This window comes from Dioscorea cayenensis, chromosome 4, assembly GCF_009730915.1.
Source record: "Dioscorea cayenensis subsp. rotundata cultivar TDr96_F1 chromosome 4, TDr96_F1_v2_PseudoChromosome.rev07_lg8_w22 25.fasta, whole genome shotgun sequence".
Classification (NCBI taxonomy): Eukaryota; Viridiplantae; Streptophyta; class Magnoliopsida; order Dioscoreales; family Dioscoreaceae; genus Dioscorea; species Dioscorea cayenensis.
In genome coordinates, this window is record NC_052474.1 from 21612888 (window position 1) to 21636882 (window position 23995).

A 23995-nucleotide genomic window follows, 5' to 3' on the forward strand; every position below is an offset into this window, starting at 1 on the left:
GGTGCTAATTACAACTCTTTTTAAAACAAAGTGATTTGAGAGTTTCAACATATTGAAAATTGAAGATGGTTGGAAAAAAATTGATGTCGTCTTTGGGTACATTTTAAGGTTGTTTTACTAATATTTGATTACTGAAAAATAATTTAATAAAATATATATTTATAATTATATGTAATACAGTAATATTTTTGTAATATTTTTATAAATTATGCAATTTATAATTTTATTTCCGTGTTTAATTGTATTTTTAAGTTAATTGTATTGTTTGCATTTGATTACCATCGGGTTAACATATGATTTGTGTTCATAATCATGCCAACTGTGTAATAATAATGTTGTGTTTGTGACCTATTTAGTTAATTGTGTCATGTTTGTATAATTGTATCAAACAAGTGCTTTTAGTACACACAAGTAGACATAAATTTTTTACAACCCATAAACCAAAATTACCATCTCTAAATAGAGTAAAGTTAAATGGAAATTATTTATTTATTTATTTATTATAGAGACAAATCTTAAATTGATTATGTTTGCAAAATTTAATTCTATGTTTTAGAGCCGAGTTGAAATAAGTTTAACAAAAATTAAACTTAAGTGTAATCTGGCTTGAAAAAAATCATTTTATAACTATTTTCTTTTACTTAATGGTAATTATATAATATTTCAAATATATAACATTTTTTTATATTTCATATATTTCAACTAACTATACAAAACCCAAAATTCAATTTCCAACACCAACCATTTATGTATACATATTCATATTTTATATATCATACTATATATATATATATATATATATATATATATATTTTTAAAAAGAGTGATAAGAGCCTAATCAGAGATGCGCACACGTGGGAAACAGAGCCTAATCTGTCGACCCATACGTCCCTCACTCTGTAGACATGTAGACTCGATCTCGCGCCCCTCCCCAAAACAAACACCCTATGTAAAAGATCCACTACCAATTGGCCCAAAAACGGTTGGTTCATACTATATTTTTCAAACCATCTAAGTTACAAGAATAAAGGAGAAATTGCTTAACTACCTAATTACCCAATATATATAATCTAGAAAAAAATCCAAAATTATATTATAATTACAAGAAATCTCAGGGAGCTACATGCAAAAAGCCAAAAATAAAAAGGGGTTTAAAGGTTTAGAACAAATTTTCAGTGTAGAGTTCCATCTTCATCTTCTCGATCTCCCGAAGCCAGCAATGGCGGCAGCCGCCGCCGCCGCCGCCACCAGGGGCAAGGGCCCCTGGGTTCGTCTTCTCTCTCTCCGCCTCTACCCTCAAACCGTCCACGTATTCTGGCGAAATCTCTCATCCATTCCACCATCTCACCTATCCCGCCATCATCTGAACCCGTTCCAATCCCCTTCCCTGATCCTCCGCCATTTCTCCGCCTCCACCTCTGTGTCCGGCGATAGAGTCGTTCAGGAGCTGCTTGCCGAGGTGGAGAGGGAAAGGCAACTTGAGAGGGAGGAGAAGAGAAAGGCTGGAGTGGTTCTCGGTGACGATGATGGCGATTCCGAGTCAGAGGACTACATGGGGGTGACTCCTCTGATTGAGAAGCTGGAGAAGAAGAAGGCCAAGGAGTTGGAGAACATTGATCAGTTCTGGGAGCCCACCGATTCCGAGAGCGACGACGACGAGCGGTATTCCGTCGAGGAGGTGAAGAAGCGGGTTGATGCTTTTGAGAACAAGTGCAAGAGGTTTGGCGAATTGCTTAAGAGTTTCGCTGAGTCAGGTTGTATCACCTTCATCTCCTTGTTCACAGTAATTTCTATATTCTTTTCATTGTTCTTGAGGAAAGAAAAAAAAAAAAAGTCTTTTCTTATATGTCACTGTTTAATCCATCGTTTTAGTTCAAATTTCCTTTATTTACTATGAGATGTGATCAAAATGATAACTTGCAAATGATTTTAGACTTAATCGAGTCATGTGTCCTGTTGTCTAATCATTCTAATTTTGCGTTTCTGTTCTGCGAATTGCTTTGTATGTACACATGCACACTCTGGCTAGGGCATTTCAAACCTTTTTCCATAATTTTTGGATCACCAGATTTTGACATTCCTAGAATGAAAGTTGTATTGATTGAGGAGGAAAGCTTGGAGTACTACATTCATCCTTTGCAAAAAAAACCAGATTGAACTTTGTTGAGAAAAGGATCTTTCTTTAAAATATTGTTGAGCAGATAACATATATCCATATAAATAAGATAATGAGGTTTATATTATACTATTAAATTGTATTGGTAGTAGGGGAGCTGTATGTAGATGGTTGTTCAAGGCTGCTATCATTTTTTTTAATCCCATTCATGCATGATAAAAGTATTCTCTGATTGTTTTTGCTCATGGATCTAAGCTGTGTACCGAATCGGTGTAACTTCTTTTTTTGTGTTGTTGCAATTGTTTGCTATTTGTCTTTTCTCTTTATCTTGCTGATAGATCTAGATCCTCTATGCGCACTCAAATAAACACATATCTTTATAGGAAATACTTGTGTGGAAAGATAAAGGATGTGAAGCAATGATCCCATGCATAGATTTTGATCTAATTATGTCAGTTGAATAGCTGCATTTTGGAAATCTTGCAACAGTAAGAAAAGATATGCTATTTGTAGGTCTTTTGTTTGCAAAGGCAAAGTTCACATGATATGCCCTGCAAGTGGTCCATATGTTCAATATTATGATGTTTGTTGTTGGATATTTTTATCTGCTTTTCTTACCCGTAGTTATCTAACAGAAACTCTTGATGATGCTCACAAATGGATGACAAAGATTGACAAATTTGAGGAACGGCATCTGAAGCTGCCATTGGAATACAGAGTCATAGGTGATATGATGAACCGTTTGAAACAAACCACAGGAAAGGATAGATTTATTCTCCTTCAAAAGCTAAATCGAGCAGTTAGGTTGATGGAATGCAAAGAAGCCTATGATCCCAATAACCCATCAAATTTTGGGGTTATTCAGCACCAACAGGTAGGTTCTCCTGAAGATGTTGTAGATAATACTGGGTTTGAAAGAGAAAAGCAAATGATTAAGGGTGCCAGCCTCGAAGATGACGATGAAGACTTAAATGAGACTAAAGAGAAAGATGATGTACTGATCGATAAACTTAATGACTTAGAAAAGAAAATTGAGCAAAAGCTGGAGGAACTAGATCACACTTTTGGAAAGAAAGGTAGAGTTCTAGAGGAAGAAATTAAAGATCTAGTGGAGGAAAGAAATTCTTTGACAGAGAAAAGGAGGAGGCCTCTATATCGAAAAGTAAGTGAAAATATTAAGCACAATGGTTTACAAAATTAGTTTGGTTGGTATACCTCTTTCATTAGATATATATTTTGAGACTGCCACTGATACTTACAGTGGTTTACCTGCTTGGTGATTTGTTTATCTTTTCCTTTTGATACTCTGATTATGCATAAGCAAGCATATCTCTGCTTCTCTCCACTTGTACTGGATTAAGGTGGAATGTTGTGTTCCATCTAACACTAGAAATATACTTGTTCTTTCTAAAAGTCATATTATCTACCAGTATTTTTTGCTGGCTGCAGGAATTTGCTTTTATCATTGAGTCCATTTCTCAATTTATTGTTTTGTAATAGAGGATTCCAAGCGGCAAATGCCACTATATCCTTTTCCTTTTTTTATGTCATTGAATTTTTATAATGACAATGTTTTCTTCACATTTTCTTGTTTTCAAACAAAAGTTCCTTTTTTATGTGGTCTCAGAGAAAGCTTTGCCACTTATATAATATAAAAGCGTGGGAGTAAACCTTTGGTTGAGTATAGTTATCTTTTCATTGATTAGGTCTCAATGTGAAGTCTTTGATATTTTCACATACCGTTTCCCTGTATGAGAGATCTACTGGTTTTCTTCTTTTTTCAATTTAAATCCAATTTCCTTTTGTGTTGTGTTTTTCTTTTTATATATATAGTTGTGTTTTTTGCCAACCCTTGGGCACTAAAATGTAGAAATTTCTTGAATTGTGACAGGGTTTTGATGTGAAGGTAATTGATGTCAATCGAACAGTTAAAGTTACCAAGGTTATTCTCTTCCTCAGTTACTTCTGTCTTGAGTGCAAATCAGCTTTCTACTAAACGGTCTACTTCCTATTTATCCTAACCCAGGGAGGGCAACTGGTGAAGTTCACTGCATTGTTAGCCACAGGCAACTACCATGGAGTTGTTGGTTTTGCTAAAGCCAAAGGTCCAAATGCTAAGATTGCTATTCAAAGGGTACTTATATCCTCAAATTTTCCTCAAATTTACACTTAAAAGTTGCAACATCTTGGTTCAACGAGAGATGCTATGTAGATTGTTATCTAGGGACATATTATCTGAAGCATTAGTGAACTAATTCCAACAACAATGGTTCAAATTTACACTTAAAAGATGCAACATTTTGTTCAACCAGAGATGCTATGTAGATTGTTATCTAGGGACATATTATCTGAAGCATCAATGAACTGATTCCAACAACAATGGTTCAAATTTACACTTAAAAAGATGCAACATCTTGTTCAACCGGAGATGCTATGTAGACTGTTATCTAGGGACATATTATCTGAAGCATTAATGAATTGATTCCAACGACAATGGTTCAAATTTACACTTAAAAAGATGCAACATCTTGTTCAACCAGAGATGCTATGTAAACTGTTATCTAGGGAGATATTATCTGAAGCATTAATGAACTGATTCCAACAACAATGGTTCTAATCACATGTGAAACAGAAGACATTTGTTGTAGAATAAAATGATTAAGTATCACTTCCCACTGATTCTGATAGAACCTTGTCCAGTTAAAATATTATTAAAATGAATATTTTGCAAGAACGTCTTTTTCCCGAGTAACTTCTTTTTTATGGAGGAGCACTAAGAACACCAGAATGTAACACAAATACACAAGATAGTTTGTCTTTTAGAATGAGAAAGTGGGCGAGTAAGGATATTTGACACACAGTTAGACAATTGACTCCATTAATATTTTATAATGATCTTTTCAATTAACATTGGTATTTGCGGACTTGTTTAAAAGTCCAAATGCACCAATCAAAGATGTATTCTCATCGTACACATTACTGCAAGTACCATCCTTAACTCAACCATTGCGTTTCTTCCGTATATCTTTTGGTTAACCTGGCTCTACATTATACATGATAAACGAACAATGTAATCATGACCGGAGATTGTCTGCACCAGGTCTCTGATGACTCTTGTAAATTAAGTCAAACTAAGACAAATTGTTAAGTCTGGTTATATTTTCCCATAGTTCAACTCTTGGATGCATGAGTGATTTCTTCTATCTTTTTTGGGTTACAGGCATATGAAAAATGTTTTCAAAATCTTCACTATGTCGAGCGGTATGAAGAGCATACAATTGCACATGCAATTCACACGAAATACGAAAAAACCAAGGTTCAACTCGATGAACTCCTTTATTATGGTTTTTGTTTTCTTGTTTCCTCTTTTGTCAGCTCAGAAAACTATTTTGCTGACATGATCTCCTGCCATAGATATATTTATGGCCTGGTCCGATGAGAAGTGGAATGTCAGCCGCAAGTCGGACAGTGGAGACTGTACTATACTTGGCTGGATTCAGCAATGTCAAATCAAAGGTACGTCGTAACCAAATCTCCCCCGAATGGAGTGATCTTTCGTTAGATCATCGATCTAACAATTTTGTTTGTTTACAGATAATTGGATCAAGAAATCCGCTTAATGTTATCAAGGTTCTATTTAAAGCATTGAACGCTGTAAGTTCAAGTTGCTTAAGCCTGTTGGCACCATACCTTCCTGTAGTTCTGTTCCTAACTTGTGTATTCGTCTCATAATCGATGTGCAGATTGAAACGCCAAAGGATGTGCAAGAGAAGTTTGGACGAACTGTTGTCGAATCTTACTTGCTGTAACATGCCAATATTGTTCACCGATTTCGCTTCGTAAAAAAAAGAAATGTTTTGATAAATGAGTTTGTCAAATGATGCCAGATTATTATGCTCATTACACAATATTCTCAGTGTTTGAACAAATCATTGATTATTCATTCAGCAAGGTTGTTTCCATCATGCAGGTAGCATTTGAAACACTTGGTTAGCATATCCATCATGCAGAGAGCTATTTTTCATTTTATATTAACTTGGATTATTTATTTCATTATTTATATTTATGTATTCAATTTTCCATATTGTTCAAGAGAATGCCTTTCTTATTTTAAAATGTTGTTGTCAGTGAGGTAGTTATTTATCTTTTGTCAAGTAAACCAGGGACTAACATGAATTACTTTGGTCATAGTTACTAAATTTCTACTTCTTAATAACTGTAATTGCAACTAATCAATGTGATAAAAATATCAAATTCAAGCACCATAGAAAGAGAAATTGAAGTTATTAAACTCTTAAAAGCATAAGATAACTATTCTGCATGATAGCTAGGAAAAGCATCAAGGTTTTTATAAATAATAAAAAATTTAATGTTATAACTAAATAACTCTTGGTAATATTGTTTATAAATATATAATAAAAATTTTAAGGTTATAATTTAAATAACTCTGTATATCTACTTTAATAATATGTATAGATGATGGTGACGAAAACAATGTTGAAGGAGGAAGAAAGAATAAAATTAGGAGGAAATTTTAACCATTCAATGACGATATATTCAAATAACTAGTAACCACAACTTGATGTCTAACTCTAGACTTAGGCAACCACTGGACGTTGAAATGTACTACATTTATGCAAGGAAATCCCCTCTTTATGAAAATTTATAAATATTTTATTCAAAGAAATGAATGATTTAAGCCACACCCAAACAAATTTTGCAGACTTGTGGTGGAATCTATGAAAAAGAAATTTTGTTTTCATTGGTAATACATACCCCATTAAATGTGTATGTGTGTGTATGAAAATTTAATTTTTATTTTTATTATAAAATAAATAAAATTCAACTTAATCAATGGTGTAAAAAAATTAAATAAAATAAATTTCTCAATTTCTCAGAGTTATCATTTTTTTTTAATGTAAAGTTGATAAAATTTTATAAATATTTAATTTAAAAAAATGGTATAAACCACAACTGAACTAATTCTGTAGTGGATTTATGAAAAAGAAATAAACTTTTTAATTACATGAATAAATGGAGGAGTGTAGATGAAATCACAAACCTATGCACAAGCATACCTTCAATAGTTTATAGATTCTCCCGGGCCACAAATGGAAAGAATTTTTCATTATTCCATGCTACCTAGATGACCAACTTTCCATAATAATATCTTAACATAATTTTTTTTAAAACAAAAACTCTGTTTATCATTATTTAGTATGTTTAAACATCCAATATTTAACCGAAAAGAATTAGTTCAAGTGAAAATCTTGACTCATTTACACAAGTGGTTTCGAATTTGATTCTTTGTATATATATAAAAAACATTTATTAGGAGAGATTTAGTTTAATTTTTATAATACTCCCAATACCTTACCTCATATTGATTTAAATCTTATAGCTCATATTAAACCAATAGATCAAAAATAAAATAATAATAATAATAAGATTTTGACGCAATATAAACAAGTCATATCAGGGATATATATAGATATAAAGTTAATCTCTTAACACACTTATATTACATTTTACGTGAGCTAAGATTTGAATCTGTCTCATCAACATAACATAAACATTTAATATAAAAAATTCGGTGCTAACAAACCAAATATCGTTGATATAAGATATAAATTGTTTATATATTATAAAAAGCACACACACACGTGAGTAAGTGGTGAATGGTGGAACGCTATCCACACGGCTCATGTTTATGGCCACCTTTTCCATCCAACTACCTCTCCCTTCACTTCGTTCCATTGTCACCACCTTAAAACCTAAGCCAATAAAACCCACATCTCACTCCTCACCCCCTTTTTCCCATATTGCCCCTACTCCTCTCCTCCATTTACCATCTCTACCCTCTTCCACTTGGTAATAATAATAATCCCCACATTATTTCAACATATAAATATTTAATTTCAGTTCTTATATATATATATATATATATACACACACACTCTAATCCTTGTCAAGCAAATAGCATAAAAATTAAAAATATTAATTTGTCATACATAAAGTTGTACATTTTTGAAAAAAAAATTAGCTCTTCTATTAAAATATATATATATATAAATCTTATAGCGTAGGGTGGTGGAACTCTTGAAGTGGGTTTTTTAGTTAATAGTAGAAATAAGCAAGGGCAAAAATGTCATTTGGATTGATTGGAGAAAATAAGAAAGGATAGCATACATAAGACAAAGGAAGGAAGAAAGAAAGGTGGTAGATTGAAAGCCTTCTTTTCCTTCTTCTTCTCATCTTGGCCAACTTCCCCAACTTTGCCTGCCATGCTTCCATAGATTTTTTCCTTCATTAATCCATACTCATATATCCCTGTTTTTCCTCTCCAAGGTGAGTACCACACCATCTCTTGTCTTCTTGCTTCACATATATATATATATATATATATATATTATATTAATATATATATATATGTTTCAATATTTAATGCTTTCTTTTGTCAACTCATGGCTTTGATTCATGTAGTTTTGTTGTTGTTGTTGTTGTTGTTGTTGTTGTGTTTTATTGAAGTAGTTATTTCATGTTTTGGAAGAGTTTGAAGGACTGCAGATTGATTGGGAATTTGTTGGTTCTTATTGTTTTTCTGCAGTTTAAGATTGATTAGTGAATCAATCTTAAACTGCAGAAAAATGTACTGTTACCATGTAAATATCAGAAAAATGTATACATATATCTTTTTGTCTCTATTTTCATGTTTTGCTGGCAGAGCCATGAAATGTGGGGCCCTTACTTGCTAGATCAATCATGGTTGAACAGTGAAGGAGATGCGTGTTGGGATTTCAGTGTTGGAACTATTGAATTTACAAGTCATTGAGATGAATGGAATGGAAATGGGAAAATTATTTGGATGACATACAGTTTGTGGAATGAGTTTTTTGTAATAAGATTGTAATTATTGGAATTTTCTTTTTCATTTGGATAATTAAGAAGCAGAAATAGGAAAGTGAGAATTAAAATGCCAAATTTTTCATGCAGAGAGCATTGAGAAGGCTTCAGAAAAGAAGAATAATTTTTGAACCCTGCATTGCATTTGTTCATCAATCTTTTTGGTCTAATTAATGATAAGTGTATTGAAACTGACTTTTTACTGTTACATTGTTCATCTGTGAATCTTTGAAAAAGTATAATTCGGAAGTCTGCATTGCATTTGTTTGGCAATCTTACTTTTTTATTTATTTACTTTGGTCTAGTGATAAGTGCAGTGCATGTTCTCTTTGGAATATGGAGATTGTCTTTTGGGAATTTTTTTTACTGTTATATTGTTCATTTGTGAATCTTTAAAAAAAATATTATTTGCATAGCTTAAGATTTAGCATTCTTTAATTGTCTTGCCATTGATGTTTGGTTGTGAATAATAACAAGACAGAATGGTGAAGAAATGGTCGCCGAAGCCGAGTTGCTTCAAATATGTGAATCTTAATCATAATATCATGATTCATGAACCGTTCTGCTTTTTGCACAAATAACTTTGTCTTCAAGAATTTCTTCTATGCCAATTGCTCATAAATCATATTTAAGAAGTTTAATCTTATCTGCAGTGTGATTCAAAAAAATAACAATATTAAAATATGGAGAACACAATGTGATTTGTCAATGATAAATGCCTTGATTTGTGTCTCATGTCCAATTTTGCTTAGATTTTTTCATTGCCTTATATTTTCTTTGATGAATAATTTGGTGTTTCCATTAGGAATATTGGATCAGTCATGGTAAGCTTAAGACGGCGCAGACTTTTGGGACTTTGTTCTGGTATGCTTTAACTTCTTGTACAATGATTCAAATCATATGTTTGTGAGATCAATATCACAATATTTTGAGTGTGGTGGTTATGTTTGCAAAAGAAATTGGTGTTCTTTTTATCAGTGAAATACTAATTTCTGAGTGTGACTATGCCATTGATAACTGACAATTATGATTTGTTCTTTCTTAATCAATCCTCAAAAGTCAAAACTCCTTTTTGCACTTCAATGAGGACTTGTTTTTCTTTAAAAATATAAAGAAAAAGAAAGGAGTAGATATAATATTGCTTCCTGTTTCAGTTATCTTTTGCCTTTTTAACTTTTGAACTTTCATTTTTTAATTGTATTTGTCAATGACCTGTTTGTTCTTAGTATTGTTTATTTGTATTTATATTTGACATTTTCAGGGAAACATTCATTCAGCATTGGGATTCCTAAATTCTTTGAAAATAACACATTTGTCGAAAGTCGTAATCAGAATATCAGGCCATCCAGTGTGCATCCGTTACCGGCAGTAATCATCGACCATCAAAAGCTGGTCAAACTAAATTGCATAATTCCATTTTCTTGTGTTCTAGTAATCAATAACTTTCTGATATTTATGTATCATTCTATCAAGTCTGATTCATTTATAATTTTTTTTTGCATGTCTATATTTCATCATTCAGATCATTTGATTTGTTTCACACGTACAGATTTCTGAAGAATGTGTAGAATCTACAACAGTGATAAAGGAGGAAGTCGATCATTATTTTCAAGGTTAATGGTTTTCTTGCAAGCAGATTATAACTACTTTAAGATTTATTCAAGTGATACTTTGGATCACTGATGAATACTTTGCTTGCATTATTCATAAGATACATTTATTTTTTTCTATTCTTAGAAATAAAAGATAAGATAAATTGATCGAAAAGCTTGTTATAATTGGAAAATAATTGGAAACTGACATAATTTCTTGTTTCTTTCCTCAAAGTTTTAATTGGTTATCAATGTTTCTCTCACGACAACTTGGTCTAAATTAGATTGTTTTTACCTGCAGATAAAAAAATCAAACACAGAAAGAATTACAGGAGAAAGCAATATAAAGATCAGGAACCACCAATAATGCGCGGCGTTTATTTCAAAAACACAAAATGGCAAGCAGCAATAAAAGTCGACAAGAAACAAATCCACTTGGGTACTGTTGGATCACAAGAAGAGGCAGCAAAATTATACGACAGGTATGTTCGGTTCGACATAACATATTTAACTGTGAATGGAAAAAAACTAGACTGTCAATAACTTGTTAAAAGAACCTAGACTGCATCTCAAACATCGTATTTCTTTCGTGTTACCTGTCGAAAATTATCAAACTAATAAATCAATATCACATTATTTGTATCTTTGTTTATCTGCAGAGCAGCATATATATGCGGTAGAAGGCCGAACTTTGAATTGTCAGAAGAGGAAAAACAAGAACTGAGCAGATACAAGTGGGAAGAATTCTTAGAGATTACGCGTAATTCGATTTCGAGCAAAAGTACTGAATTCATTGTTATTAGTAGTAAACTATCAAGTTCAACAATTGAGTTATTGTTTTCGATTTTTTGTTTTACAGAGCACCAGAGAAGACAAGGTGGAGGTAGAAAGAAGATGAATGAGAACAATTTGCAATGCAACAACTTAGAGAGCATGTAGATTCAGATGCCTCTTCGGCATTTAATCGATGAAAACTTTTAATACTTTTTTTTGCTGCAATTTTAGGTATAGAAGATGTTGTTGCTGATCAAAATCCACAATTTGGAGCCAATTTTATGTATGCAGCAATGATTAGAAAATTAGTCTTGTTGTTATTATTATTATTATTATTATTATTTTGGTTCATTGTATTGCTTAATGTGTAAATATGTTTATCTATGTTCTCCCCAACAGAATTTTTCAAGGATGGTTGCTCTGATGGCTAAATATAATTGCATCTTGTTAGATTAATCTTTTGCCTTGATATTCATGCTAAAAGACTAAACTATATTTATATATTTAAATTTATATTTTTGTAAATTAATCGATGTGGGACTATTAATCAGTTTAACAGTTTTGAGAATAACAATGCATTGAAAAATGCTGAACTTATGTTTATGTTTAGTGCTTAAGAATTTCTATGAGGTCTGCATATATTTGAACAAGTATATGTGGGTCTTAATCATCCACATACCCAAGTCATGAGTTTATATATATTGTGATTATAATTATTTTTTTAAAATATATCTCTTGAAGTTTCTCTCAGAAGTTGCCTTTCTTGTTTAAAAATTATATTTCTTCACTTTTTGATAGAAGAAAAGCTCATTATAGCCATTACATATCAAGGTAATTCTGGTTTTGAGTCATTTACTACTTCATCTCATTAAACTTTGAATTTACTAGATTATGCATATAAATTTCCAACAGGTTACCATGGCAATAGCCAATATATGGTTGAGCTATACTAATAAAAATGTGTGTATGTTTAGAAAGTTTTTTTTTAAAAAAAAAAAAATTAGATGAACTGTTGTTTTATTAAAGAAAAAAATTAACCAAAACAACTCGAAAAGATAAAAAGGACAAAAACAAAAAAACAAAAAGCATGCAGGTAATCACCAGGGATGAGTTACTTTGGAAAAAAAAAAATAGCAATGAAGAAACATGGGAATCAAATAAGTCGGTGTTGTCCACTATAGAGGTGGGCACGGGCCGTCAGACAACCCGGCCCGGCCCGGAACCGGCCCGCCGGGTCACTGACCCGGAGGGCCGGGCCAACAACCCGTAATCGGCCCGTCATAGAGACGGGCCGGTTACAGGTTGGGCTTGGCCCAACCCGTGACCCGGCGGGTTGGCCCGCGGGGTCAACCCGCCGGGCCAGACCTGGTTGCAACCCGGCCCGGCCCGCCGGGCCCAACCCTTTTTTGAATTTTTTATATTTTTTTTTCTAAATTTTTTGAATTTTTTAATTTTTTTTTATTGAGTGGGCCGGCCCGCCGGGTTGACCCGTCGGGTCAACATGGAAGCCGGGACGGTTCCGGGCCCGGCTTCCTGTGACCCGGACCCGCCGGGTCCGACGGGCCAACCCGGCCCGGCAGGTTCTATACCCAGCCTGGCCGGTGAACCGCAACCCGGCAGGTCGGGCCCGCCGGGCCAGTTAACCGGCCCGTGCCCATCTCTAGTCCACTGTGTGGTAGCAGAGGTCAACATTATCAATAATAATAATTATTATTATTATTTTTTAACTGAAACAGCATTAAAATAATTGAGCCTTATATTTTTGTCACACAATACTATTATCTTGGCAAGACATTACTTTGTACATTGTTAATAATGAGGCAGTTCTTTTACATGTTGGTTGAGGAAACATGCTACACCTGAGATAAAATAAAAAATAAAAAATAAAAATAAATAAAAAAAAGGTTATTGCTAAATCACATCACAAAAACAAGCTTTGTGATTAATCAATAGTTTAAGCAGAGACAAGAAGTGTGGGTATTGCCAAAGAGGAGGAAACATATATCATTCTATCCATTTTTCTTTTATCTTTTTTTTTCCCTTTATAATTAATTACTGCAGGACATGTCAGATGTGTATGACTTTTTTTTTCAAGATTCTTGTAATTACAGTGATATGAATGATGCAAAAATGTCCATGGCAATTATAAGAGTCATGTGTTTGGAATGGATTTATTGTTTGTTTTTTTTTTTTCTTTTGGCCTTTGAAATGCAACTTGCATTGCTTAGATATTAACTGTTTTTTGAGTAATGGGAGTCAAATTTTAAGATAATATTATTAAGTAATGGCATATAATTAGAGTTATTAGTCAGACTATTGGACTTTTATATATATATATATATATATATTGAAAAATATATCATAATCTCCCTATGATTAATGGAAAGTTTCAGAAATCAATAAATAATTTTTTTTAAAAATATTATGTAATTTATATACTTATTATGTACAATAAAAATAAAATTTGAATACTAACAGGGCTAGTAAAGATCTACATTTTTATGATACTTTCAATCTTCTAGTCTGAAAAAAAAATATGTAAAAGATTAAATAAAAAATAAAAAATAAAAAAATGAAATAAAATTATGAATGAGCTAAGCTAATTTAAAATTCAAGCTCTTGAAAATAAATCTTAACATACTAATTTCCAATTACACATTTATCAAGTGGGCCCAACTCATACTTTGGCTTTAACAAACCAACATTCCAAAAAACCAAATTCTAAATTCATTAATCTTAATCTAAAAAAATTCATATTTATTCCATATCTTAATAATTTCATGTATTTATTTATTTTTAATATATAAAAAATAATATTAAATAAATTAATAATATTATTATTATTAATTAAAAAAACCAAATGCGTGACACTAGAGAGATGCACTTGAGAAAAAGAAATGCTACTTTTTATTTATTTATTTATTTATTTATATCTCTCCAGCCTCGTTCTTTCCATTCCTTTCCTTCTTCTTCTTCTTCTTGAAATCCTCTGTGTCTCCAACTCTGTATTTCTCTCAGATCTCTTGCTCTTTGGCATCAACGCCATTGCTAGGGTTTGCAGATGGGAATGCTCCGTGAGGGCGCTGGCTGGTGCCTTTGCGCCGGGGGAGGCAAGTCGGAGAGGATCAAAGGTGCCATTTTTTCTGGTAAAGGTCCCGCCTTGGCTGCTATCTCCTCTGTCCCTGGCGGTGGTTGTGGAACTGGGTTTTTGATCCACCGTGGCTTGCTTCTCACTACCCATACTAACATTCCCACTGTTGCGGCTGCGGAGGCTGCCGAGATCCGGCTCCACCATGGCCGCATCTCGGCCCGCTTGGTCCCTCACAGGTCTGATGACGAACTCTGGTTGTTGATTTTGTTGTGTTTGAAGCGAAAGCTTCAATCTTTGATCTCTGTGGCAATGCTGATCGAATTTGTTTTGTTTGGGATGTTTTGCTTTGTTTACTGATTTGATCTCGTGGCATTGGATTTTTGTTTTGGTTCTGGAAAGGGAAAGGATGCATGGTTGGATCAAGATCTGATGGTTTTGTTCCGGCAAGGATAATGTAGATAGAAAGTCAATGTGGTTGCCCAGTTAGCTTTTTGGTGAATTTGTGTATGCATGGTATCTATAGAACGTGCTCTTGAATTCATCCGTAGGATTTTTAGCAATGGTTTTCCGGGATTAGATCAGTGTAGTTGTATACTTGTATGTTCAAAAGATTCCAGGAATATCACTTGGAGATGATTTCTAGGCCTGGACACTTTCTCTACTATTTAGTGTTTGTTTTAATTGATGTTGGAGAACATATTGCTTTACTAGTGTGTGGTAGCATACCAAACATGGTTTGATATATAGATTTTTTGTGACTCATGGTTCAATAAAAAAAAAAAAGGTTTTTTCGTAGGTGATTAATTAAACATGTATCATTGCTTGAATTTTTTGTCATTGTTCAATTTGTCTCTTGGGATGTGGCTAAGCATGTGTTTGTTGCTTCTAGTGATTTCAGTAATATTCTTATCATTAGACGATGATTTTTACTTTTTGGCATATGGGCATAGTGATGGACTTTAGAAGGTCGATAGATTTGGTTGTGTATCATTGTGTTGGTTGATAGACATGCTGAACAAATTAAAATTTAATAATCGTTGAAGCTTAGATGTGGCTATTGACATTGGCATTTAGCTTTATCATTACTTTGTTCATCATTGCTCCACCAACAGTATGCATAAATCCATCTGATGTCTAAGTTTGTTTTTATCATTACTTTATTCATCATTGCTCCACAATAGTAAGCATAAAACCATCTGATGCCTAAGTTTTTGCTTATTGTTAATGCAATGGAGGGGTATGTTCATTGTACCAGATCTGTAATATATGAAGAATGCATCATACTTTTCTAAGATTTGGTTAAAATTGATTAATCTTGAGGTCTTATGCATCTTTCTTGTCTTTCAAACTTTTGTTACTTGTCAATCACTAACTGTGTAATTAGTGATTGAATTGCACTGTGCATTCTGATCTGGCAAAGACATCCTGATTGTTTTTATTTTTTATTTTTTGATTTTTGATTTTTTTTTTTTTTATGAAAGGTCTGTTTGGGAAAGCAACATGTTTTAAGATTTATTTTAATTCTATTGCTTGTTTTTAATTTACCTATAAGCGTTGTTGAGAAAAGTTAGGGATTGAATTACACTGTGCATTCTGATCCGGCAAAGACATCCTGATTGTACAGTGGACCAACTTAATACCTTTGGTGATCAAGTTGGTCTGATAGAAAGTTTTGGTAGTGCCACCTTATTTATATTGTTCAGGTATAATATTGATGTATGAATAATTATGGAAGTATTGACAGGAAGATAGAGATAATCCTCTCAGGAATTTGCCATGCTGGATATTACAGGAACAAAAACAAAAAATTCTAAAAGTGCTTAGTCATTTTTTCAATGATGTGGATGCCATTCTTTGTTGTTGTTGTTGTCTATGCATTGTCTGTAAATTTTGCTTAGTTGAGTAGTATGTGATCGAGATTTAATGATCTATGCAGGATGTTTTTGTTGAGAATTAATGTGTGTTTTCACAATATTCACTTAACTTTATGAATTAACATTTATACCAATTTCAAATATTTGCTCTCAATGCATAAATTTTTGTGATATTCTTTCATGCTTGAGATTTATTTGTTTAATTTGTATGATAATGTGCCATTTCTCTTTTTATCAAGACTGCTAAAAAAATTTTTTCTGGAATTTTCTGTTTTATATTAATTTAGCTGATTCCTGCTGTAATTTCAACTGATTGAACACTTTCTCATATCAAATGGAGCAGAAAGGTGCAGTAACAAGATGAACTTATTATGCTTTCCAGTCTTCTTTGCCCTTTATGTGTACAAATATGTGGGAAACTGGCTCTCACGTTCAGTTTACTCAAATGTTTATAATTTATAGACATAGAATGTTGGATCTGAGATCGTTTAACCAAATTTCTGATATTTATGTTATTCATATGTGCCAGGTTCTTCATTACCAGTTCTGTTCTTGATCTCTCCATAGTAGGGCTTGATACCATTGATGCTGATTCATCTTCACAAGGGCAGCAGCCTCATTCCTTGAAACCCTGTTGCAATCCAAGTCTAGACCTGGGCAGTTTGGTTTATGTTCTAGGGCATACAAATAAGATGGATTTGACAGTTGGTGAAGGAAAAGTAGTAATAGCTACTGACAACCTCATAAAGCTCTCTACAGATGGAATGACATGGTGTCCTGGATCAGCTGGTTTTGATGCCCAAGGGAATCTTGCCTTCATGGTCTGTGATCCCATGAAACTTGCTTCATCACCGACGGCAAGATCCTCTTCAGCATCGTCCTCCTCATCACTTTCTTGGAAAAAGGATTCATCCATGCAATTCGGGATTCCTATTCCTATCATCTTTGATTGGTTGCATCAACACTGGGAAGGCAGCTTGGATGAACTTAGCAAGCCCAAGTTACCTTTGATTCGTTTATTGTCTACTGGACAGAAGAGCGAACATTCTTGTACATCTTTCACCCAGCGACGGGTCTTCAAGTCATCAGAGGAGGACAATGATGACATCTCATCCTCCCCCCAAGTCATCTTGAGGACAAGATGTCAACCTGGACCGAGCAATTCACCCAATGCTGTTGCAAATCAAGAAAACCTGGTTGCTGATTTACGCTCTGCTCATGAACAAGGTATTCCCACTCCGGAGATCTATGAGTCCCCAAGGTTGACTTCTGGGCCGCTCAGGAAGAAAGAAAACATTTCAAATCATCTCTTGGATATAAATTTTCCTCCGAGAAATCCAAGATCCGTTGCATTACCACTGCCCCTCAAACAACTGCTTCCAGATCCCAAGGAAAATAATGCTGAAGAACCGAAACAACAGAAACTGGTCGTAGAAGCCGGACATGCATCACATGAAATCCCAGAATCAAATGATGGACAAAATCCTCCCACTCTTCCTGCCGATTCTACCCTGTTGGATTGCTGCAGTGAGGTGCAGTCCAGTTCATCTCCAGTTGAGGTCTCGGATTTACAGATGTATGGTGATGGATTCAGCAGTGAAGGAGAAACCATGTACTCAGCTGAAACTATGGAGAGCAGAAACTACCCGAGTCCAAATCAAAATAACCTTCAACAAGTCGGCAGGAGCCAAAGTTGTGTGAACTATAGCAGGTGGACTTCCAGTATCAGAAACTCAGGGGCTCGGAAGGGCAACTTGCAGAAACAGAATACCTTTATCCCTTTACGAAAAACATACTCGCAAACTCCCGCGGCACCTCAGAGGAGCCATGATTATTACAGTCCAACTGTCTCATCAAGCATGAAGAAAAGGAATAACCAAGAAGAGTCAAGAAAGCCCCGGCAAAGAGAGGTTCAGGTATCACCAAGATGGATGTTCTGAACCTCATGAAATCAACAAATAGTTGTGTTGCAATTGATTGTTTTTATACACCCGCATTCTTGTCTGATGTTGTCACCTCCTCGATAGCGACACTATTTTTTTCATTTTTGTGATTGTATGTGCAGAAGAATGTTGTACCAATGAATAAACACATCTGATCTGAAAGACCGAAAGAATGAAGGTCTGATTGTAACATGTAGACGAGTGAGTATATTCGAAACAGTTTCATGTCATCCATATTCTAGTTTGCTACTTATCTGTCAATATATATATTTATCTTGAATTGTTGTCTCGCATTATCTGAATGAAGTTCTTGCAAAAGAATCAGGCAAATTGGATCTTGAAACCATCTACTATATCATAAATAAAAATGTCAGCTTTCTTTTATGAATATATCGTTTACATCTCCGACGTTCTTCAACTATTGATTCTTTTAACAGTTAATCTTGTAGAACAGAGAAAGAATAAAAAGTAAAAACAAAAAACACAGGCAAGGAATTTATCACATTCATATCTGTGAATCAATAGTTTCATCATGCTTCACCCACAATTGCATTCTGTTTGAAGCTTTTTTAGCCTGAAACAAGATAAACTTAGAATCATCAATCAATAATTACTTAATTAATTAATTAAAAGTTTCAAATTAAATGAGAGGAAGACATGTTTTTACCTCATCCTTCCAATTAGTTTTCCAAACTATTGCAGATAAAATTAATTTCTGCAACACAAGTCCACATAACATCCCACCCCATGTTCCCTACATAATTTTACAAACACAAATGACAAACAAAACAATTAAACTGAGTTTTAATATCAATAATTCAACATAAACTTTATTGTAAACAATCTTCTATATTTACCAGAGCATTCCAATGAAGCAAGAATCCAAAGATATATTGCAAGGGAATTCCAATAAGATAGTAGCAGAGGAAATTAATATAAGCTACTATGCCTTGCCAACCACCTCCAACAGAAGCTCCTAAAATGCCAAATAAAATAAAAGAAAGAAAGAAATTAAGATTTGCTAAACCATTGATTTTAATTTAAGAACATTAAAATAAACAATTAATTCAAGAGGGTTAATTAGTACCTATTATTACTGGTTGGATACTACTGAGGAAAACAGCAAGAATTAGAAGATATGCCATTTCTGCTACTGCTTTTTGTAGTTCTTTACTGCTTGCAAAAAGTACGGGGAAATAAGTTCGTGTCGCAAGTATGACGATGATGCAGGGAAAAGCGATTGCAAGTGCAGTAACACCGATGACAGCAATAGAGTACTTGGCAGCTCTTGCATTGCCTGATCCAAGCTCATTTGATACCCGAACACTATTGAAAGGTAAAGAAAACATTCATCATCAGTAAAATCCTATCACTATGAATACAGAACAATTCATAACAGTAAATTACTCTGTACCTTGCGGCAGCATCGATTCCAAAGAATAGCATGCTGATCCATGTGTTTATGTTCATGCTTAAACAAAGCCAACAATTCAATTAGAAGATTCAAAGGAAAATTATATTTTTGAACAATGAAAAGGTTCAAAAGTGTAACCATTTATTTTGTTTTATTTTATATACATTTATACTGATTTTGCTCTCGTCTAGTCTCTGTGAACTACAACAAGTTACAATTGTTTACCTGAATAATGGATAGGACAATTCAGAAATAACAATCATATCACAACAAATATATATCTACGTAGGTAGTTCAATTGGTAAATTGAAAAACAAAGGTGAAACATGTAATTCCAATGGTAATTCACTGTTAAAACTATTATCTATATTGCTTACCAAATAGAAATGGAACCGAGGGCAATGGCCGGGTTATTGAGAAGTCCGGTAATCACCATCATTACCATCATGTTCCATCCATCCATGCAAAACATCATGGCTGAAGCAAGAGAAAGCTTGAGAAAAGACCAAACCTCTTTGATAGTAGAAGAAAATGAGATTCTAGTCCATTTGAATTTATGCCACACAATGATGTACACCAATTGAGCAATGGACACTGCCCAAGATGATAAATTGTAAGCAGCTGCAGCTCCATCAAGTCCCCAATCAAACACATACACAAACATCCCCAATAGACTAATATGAAGAACAAGGCCTCCGAATGCAATGCATGTGAGGATGGAAACTTTGCTCTGAGCTTGGAGGAATTTTTGCACTGGAAAGCTCATAGCCATTGCAAAAATTTGCGGGATTATGCGCATTGAGAACTTCCCGGCAAGGACGGCAATTTTCTCATCTTGGCCGAGGAACTTTAGGATTGGTGTTGCGAAGATGTAAACCGGAGACATGAGGAGAGCGGCGACCAAAAGAATGATCAATGCGAGTTGTAAATAGACGGCAAGCATTTCTATTTTTCCGGCACCAAATGCTTGCCCACATAATGTGTCCATTGCACTCCCCAAGCCAATCTAACATGGTATCAGAGCGATATTTGAATATTCCTTTACATTATAAATGATATAAAATGATAAAACTAAACATTTATCATAAAAACAAAGATCTTATATAAGCATTTTGGATGTATTGCATAATTAAATCAAACAAACTAATGAATTTGATAGAAAAAAATGGAATGGATAATAATGTATGACTCACAAGAACAATAGTCGGAAAGTTGGTGGTGACCAAGAAGGAGGTAGAGACTGCAGAGAGCTCGACGGCGCTTAGGTGGCCGGCGAATATTTGTACGGAGGAGTTCAATGCATAAGAGAAGAAACCATTCAAAGTTATAGGCCCTGCAACTCTCCATATCTTCTTGGACTCCCTCAAAAACATTGGCCATCCTTGTTTGAATTCCTTCATTTGAGGGTTGTCTTTGAGTGCTTCTTCATCTTCATTATTCCTCTCATCATCATCATTATCATCAATGTTTTGCAACAATGGGAAATCCATCATCATCTTCATCTTCATCTTCATCTTTTCTTTTGTGTTTCTTTGAAGTGGTTCTTCCTCCATTTAAAACTTCTCAACTCTAAAAAACCCTTCAAAAACTTGTTGGTTTAGGATTCATATGATCTTCATGAAATGGAGAAAACTTAGGTTGGTTGGTTGGTGTTATGTTTGTATTACATGCAAGCATGAACACAAAACATAGCACTTCTATGCACGTTAAAAGAATAATTGATAACATATTAAAAAATTGAAAGTTAAACAAGTAGTGGTTGGGGTTGGTAAATATATATATATATATACATAAATAGTGATGTCTCACTAGCCATTTGTTGTAGTCCACTTCTCTTCCAATGGTTGTTAATTAGATTGTAATTAACTGGCTTGAATTAATACTAATTGGTGCTAGTGCAATAGAAAAAGGTGAAAGATGCACCTATTTTATATGGGTGGGTAACTTCCTTGAAAATAGATGAGTGAAACTATCAATTTATTAAGAAAATTATAGGGAAAGTCCATATATAAGTGATCATGAAATTATATTTTTATATTTATTTTGAACTTTAAAAAAATTAATCGTGCAATAGTTTATTTGTCTAATATATTATTTTAGGCGTTAATTTAATTGAGACGACATATATGAATTGATAGGATGAAAGTTATATTATTTACATAGTTTACAAACTAAAGAGAACACATTTATATTATTTGAGGATATAAAATAGAGATTAAAATCAACATATTCATTTTGTTTAAGGACCAAAATGATATATTTTTCTTGAGTTTCTGATCATAAAAATAAAATAAAATAACATACAGACATGAAACATGTAAATATTAATAATTTATAAGAGTATATTGTTTATATATATATATATATATATTATATGTAGATTCAAATATGATTTATTTATTATTTTTTAGATTACATGCAAATTTCCTAATAATAAAATACTGGCCTTCTTTTTCTTTGCTTTCATAATAAACAATAATATTGTTCAAGTACTGCCCTCATAGTTTGTCATAAGAGATCAAGTGGTACGTTATGAAATATATTATTTGTGTGATATTGAATGGGAATCTAGTTAGGTTGGTGGAAAACTATTAATGGTGGCGACTACTTTGGAAATGCTGACCATTCTCAAGGATAATATGGGTATTTTAGCAATTACACACTTATAAAGGGGTGTAAAAGCAAAAGACCTTAGACGATAATTATAAGATAATGAGTGCGAGGACTTTTCTTAAAGAAACAAAAATAATAGTAATAATAATTAATAAAAGATTAAGTGTGGTCGATGGTGAAGATTCCCATGTTCATCAAGGTCAATCAATGGAGTTGTTGGTGTGTCATTCTCAATTAGTTTATATATATATATATATAAATAGTCAGTCATGGAATATATATTTTAAAAAATAAATAAATCATAAATTTATTAAGTAACAAAAATGTGTTAAATAATATAGACAAATTAAATGTCCATTGTGAGTGAAAATGTATAACCAGAAAACAGAAAAAGAAAATAAAGAAGAAACAAAAAAATAGAGATGCTCTCCTTCCCAGGTACAAAATACATAGCTACATCCAATAAAGAAATATGTGATTGATTTGCATAATAATTAATGCAAGAAATAATGATTTAAAATTGAAAATACACTCTTATTAAGTGATTTCTATTAATTTAAGAATCTAAAAATATGTATAATTTATTTTTTTATTTTTTTGAGAAATATGGACGAACAGTCACGAACTACCTTATGAATTTCAACTAGACCGTTGAATTAGAAGGAGAATGAAATACTAACAACTCTGCTGTAAGAGAATTAAATTTATTTATTTTTTAAAATTTTTTTCAGAAAATTTAGAAAATTTGATGTAAAATAAGATTTCTTTTTCTGAGTTTTTTTAGAAAATATGATAAATAGTTACAGATTTAATACCAAGTTAGATTTAGAAAATTAACATTTATATTAAAAAATTAGGAACAATAATGTTTAAAAAAAAAAAAACCTTTAGAATTTGGCTCTACCATAAATAGAGCTTACTTCATAAACATCATAACAAAACATTACCAAATTAAATAAATTATTTATATTTAAGAAGGTAACATAATCAAAACATCTAATTATCAAAATGCATGAAACTACAAGGTTTTAGGAGTAATGTGAAGCAAAAATATGGTGTTATCTTTACTAATTAAATTGACATGCATGTGACAAATATTGGTCACAAAAGGCCATATAACATTGTATAGATCATAATAACATACACAAACATACAAAAATTTTAAGAATTTTTTTTCACAGAAAAATACTTACAAAAGTCATCATATTGCACACAAGTTGTTTAATTTGTGATTAGAGGATTATAATGAGAAGCATTAACTTATTTGTTCTGATTCACGTTGTATACCTTACCATTCATTATTTATCTTCCATTGTATTACTACAAAAGAAAGTAAGAACTAATGCACGGTGATTGTAACTTTTTAAAAAGAGTTCACCGTACCAGATCAAAACATATATATATATATATATATATATAAAGTGTATTTACACCGTTTATATTATATTGAAATATGACTTGTACTTTCTTAACCCAAACTAAGTCTAGTTCACCCATGTATGCACACTTTTTTTTATTACTTTATTTTAACCATATATTAAGAGAAAATCGAATTATTAATATTCTATATAAGTGCCAAATGTCTTAGTAATCGATTACTGTGACGGTGACACAAAAATTTGTATATATATATACAAGACTCTATTTTAAAAATATTTTTCACTAATGATTTTTT

At 32.9% G+C, this 23995-nt stretch overlaps 4 protein-coding genes across 4 annotated transcripts; 3 read left to right on the forward strand and 1 right to left on the reverse strand.

Annotated features, from left to right (window-relative positions):
- Nucleotides 1-1176: 1176 nt before the first annotated feature.
- On the forward strand, nt 1177-6101 carry LOC120259349. The gene is made up of 8 exons (XM_039266937.1): nt 1177-1754; nt 2752-3278; nt 4008-4058; nt 4143-4250; nt 5337-5432; nt 5531-5632; nt 5711-5770; nt 5860-6101. Exons 1-8 carry the CDS (start codon nt 1220-1222, stop codon nt 5923-5925), a joined length of 1545 nt encoding a protein of 514 aa, XP_039122871.1. The 5' UTR covers nt 1177-1219; the 3' UTR covers nt 5926-6101.
- Nucleotides 6102-8333: 2232 nt separating this feature from the next.
- LOC120258304 (ethylene-responsive transcription factor-like protein At4g13040) lies at nt 8334-11805 on the forward strand. Its single transcript, XM_039265668.1, has 7 exons — nt 8334-8464; nt 9825-9883; nt 10281-10411; nt 10569-10632; nt 10913-11093; nt 11271-11392; nt 11471-11805. Exons 2-7 carry the CDS (start codon nt 9841-9843, stop codon nt 11548-11550), a joined length of 621 nt encoding a protein of 206 aa, XP_039121602.1. The 5' UTR covers nt 8334-8464; nt 9825-9840; the 3' UTR covers nt 11551-11805.
- A 2536-nt stretch (nt 11806-14341) lies between these two features.
- Nucleotides 14342-18565, forward strand: LOC120259515. Its single transcript, XM_039267126.1, has 2 exons — nt 14342-14712; nt 16880-18565. The coding sequence occupies exons 1-2, from the start codon at nt 14447-14449 to the stop codon at nt 18288-18290; spliced, it is 1677 nt and encodes a 558-aa protein (XP_039123060.1). The 5' UTR covers nt 14342-14446; the 3' UTR covers nt 18291-18565.
- Nucleotides 18566-18670: 105 nt separating this feature from the next.
- LOC120258782 (protein DETOXIFICATION 34-like) lies at nt 18671-21080 on the reverse strand. The gene is made up of 7 exons (XM_039266216.1): nt 20901-21080; nt 20085-20713; nt 19708-19764; nt 19381-19619; nt 19151-19269; nt 18961-19047; nt 18671-18867 (listed from the first exon to the last, which is right to left on the reverse strand). Exons 1-7 carry the CDS (start codon nt 21078-21080, stop codon nt 18799-18801), a joined length of 1380 nt encoding a protein of 459 aa, XP_039122150.1. The 3' UTR covers nt 18671-18798.
- Between the last annotated feature and the right edge of the window lie 2915 nt (nt 21081-23995).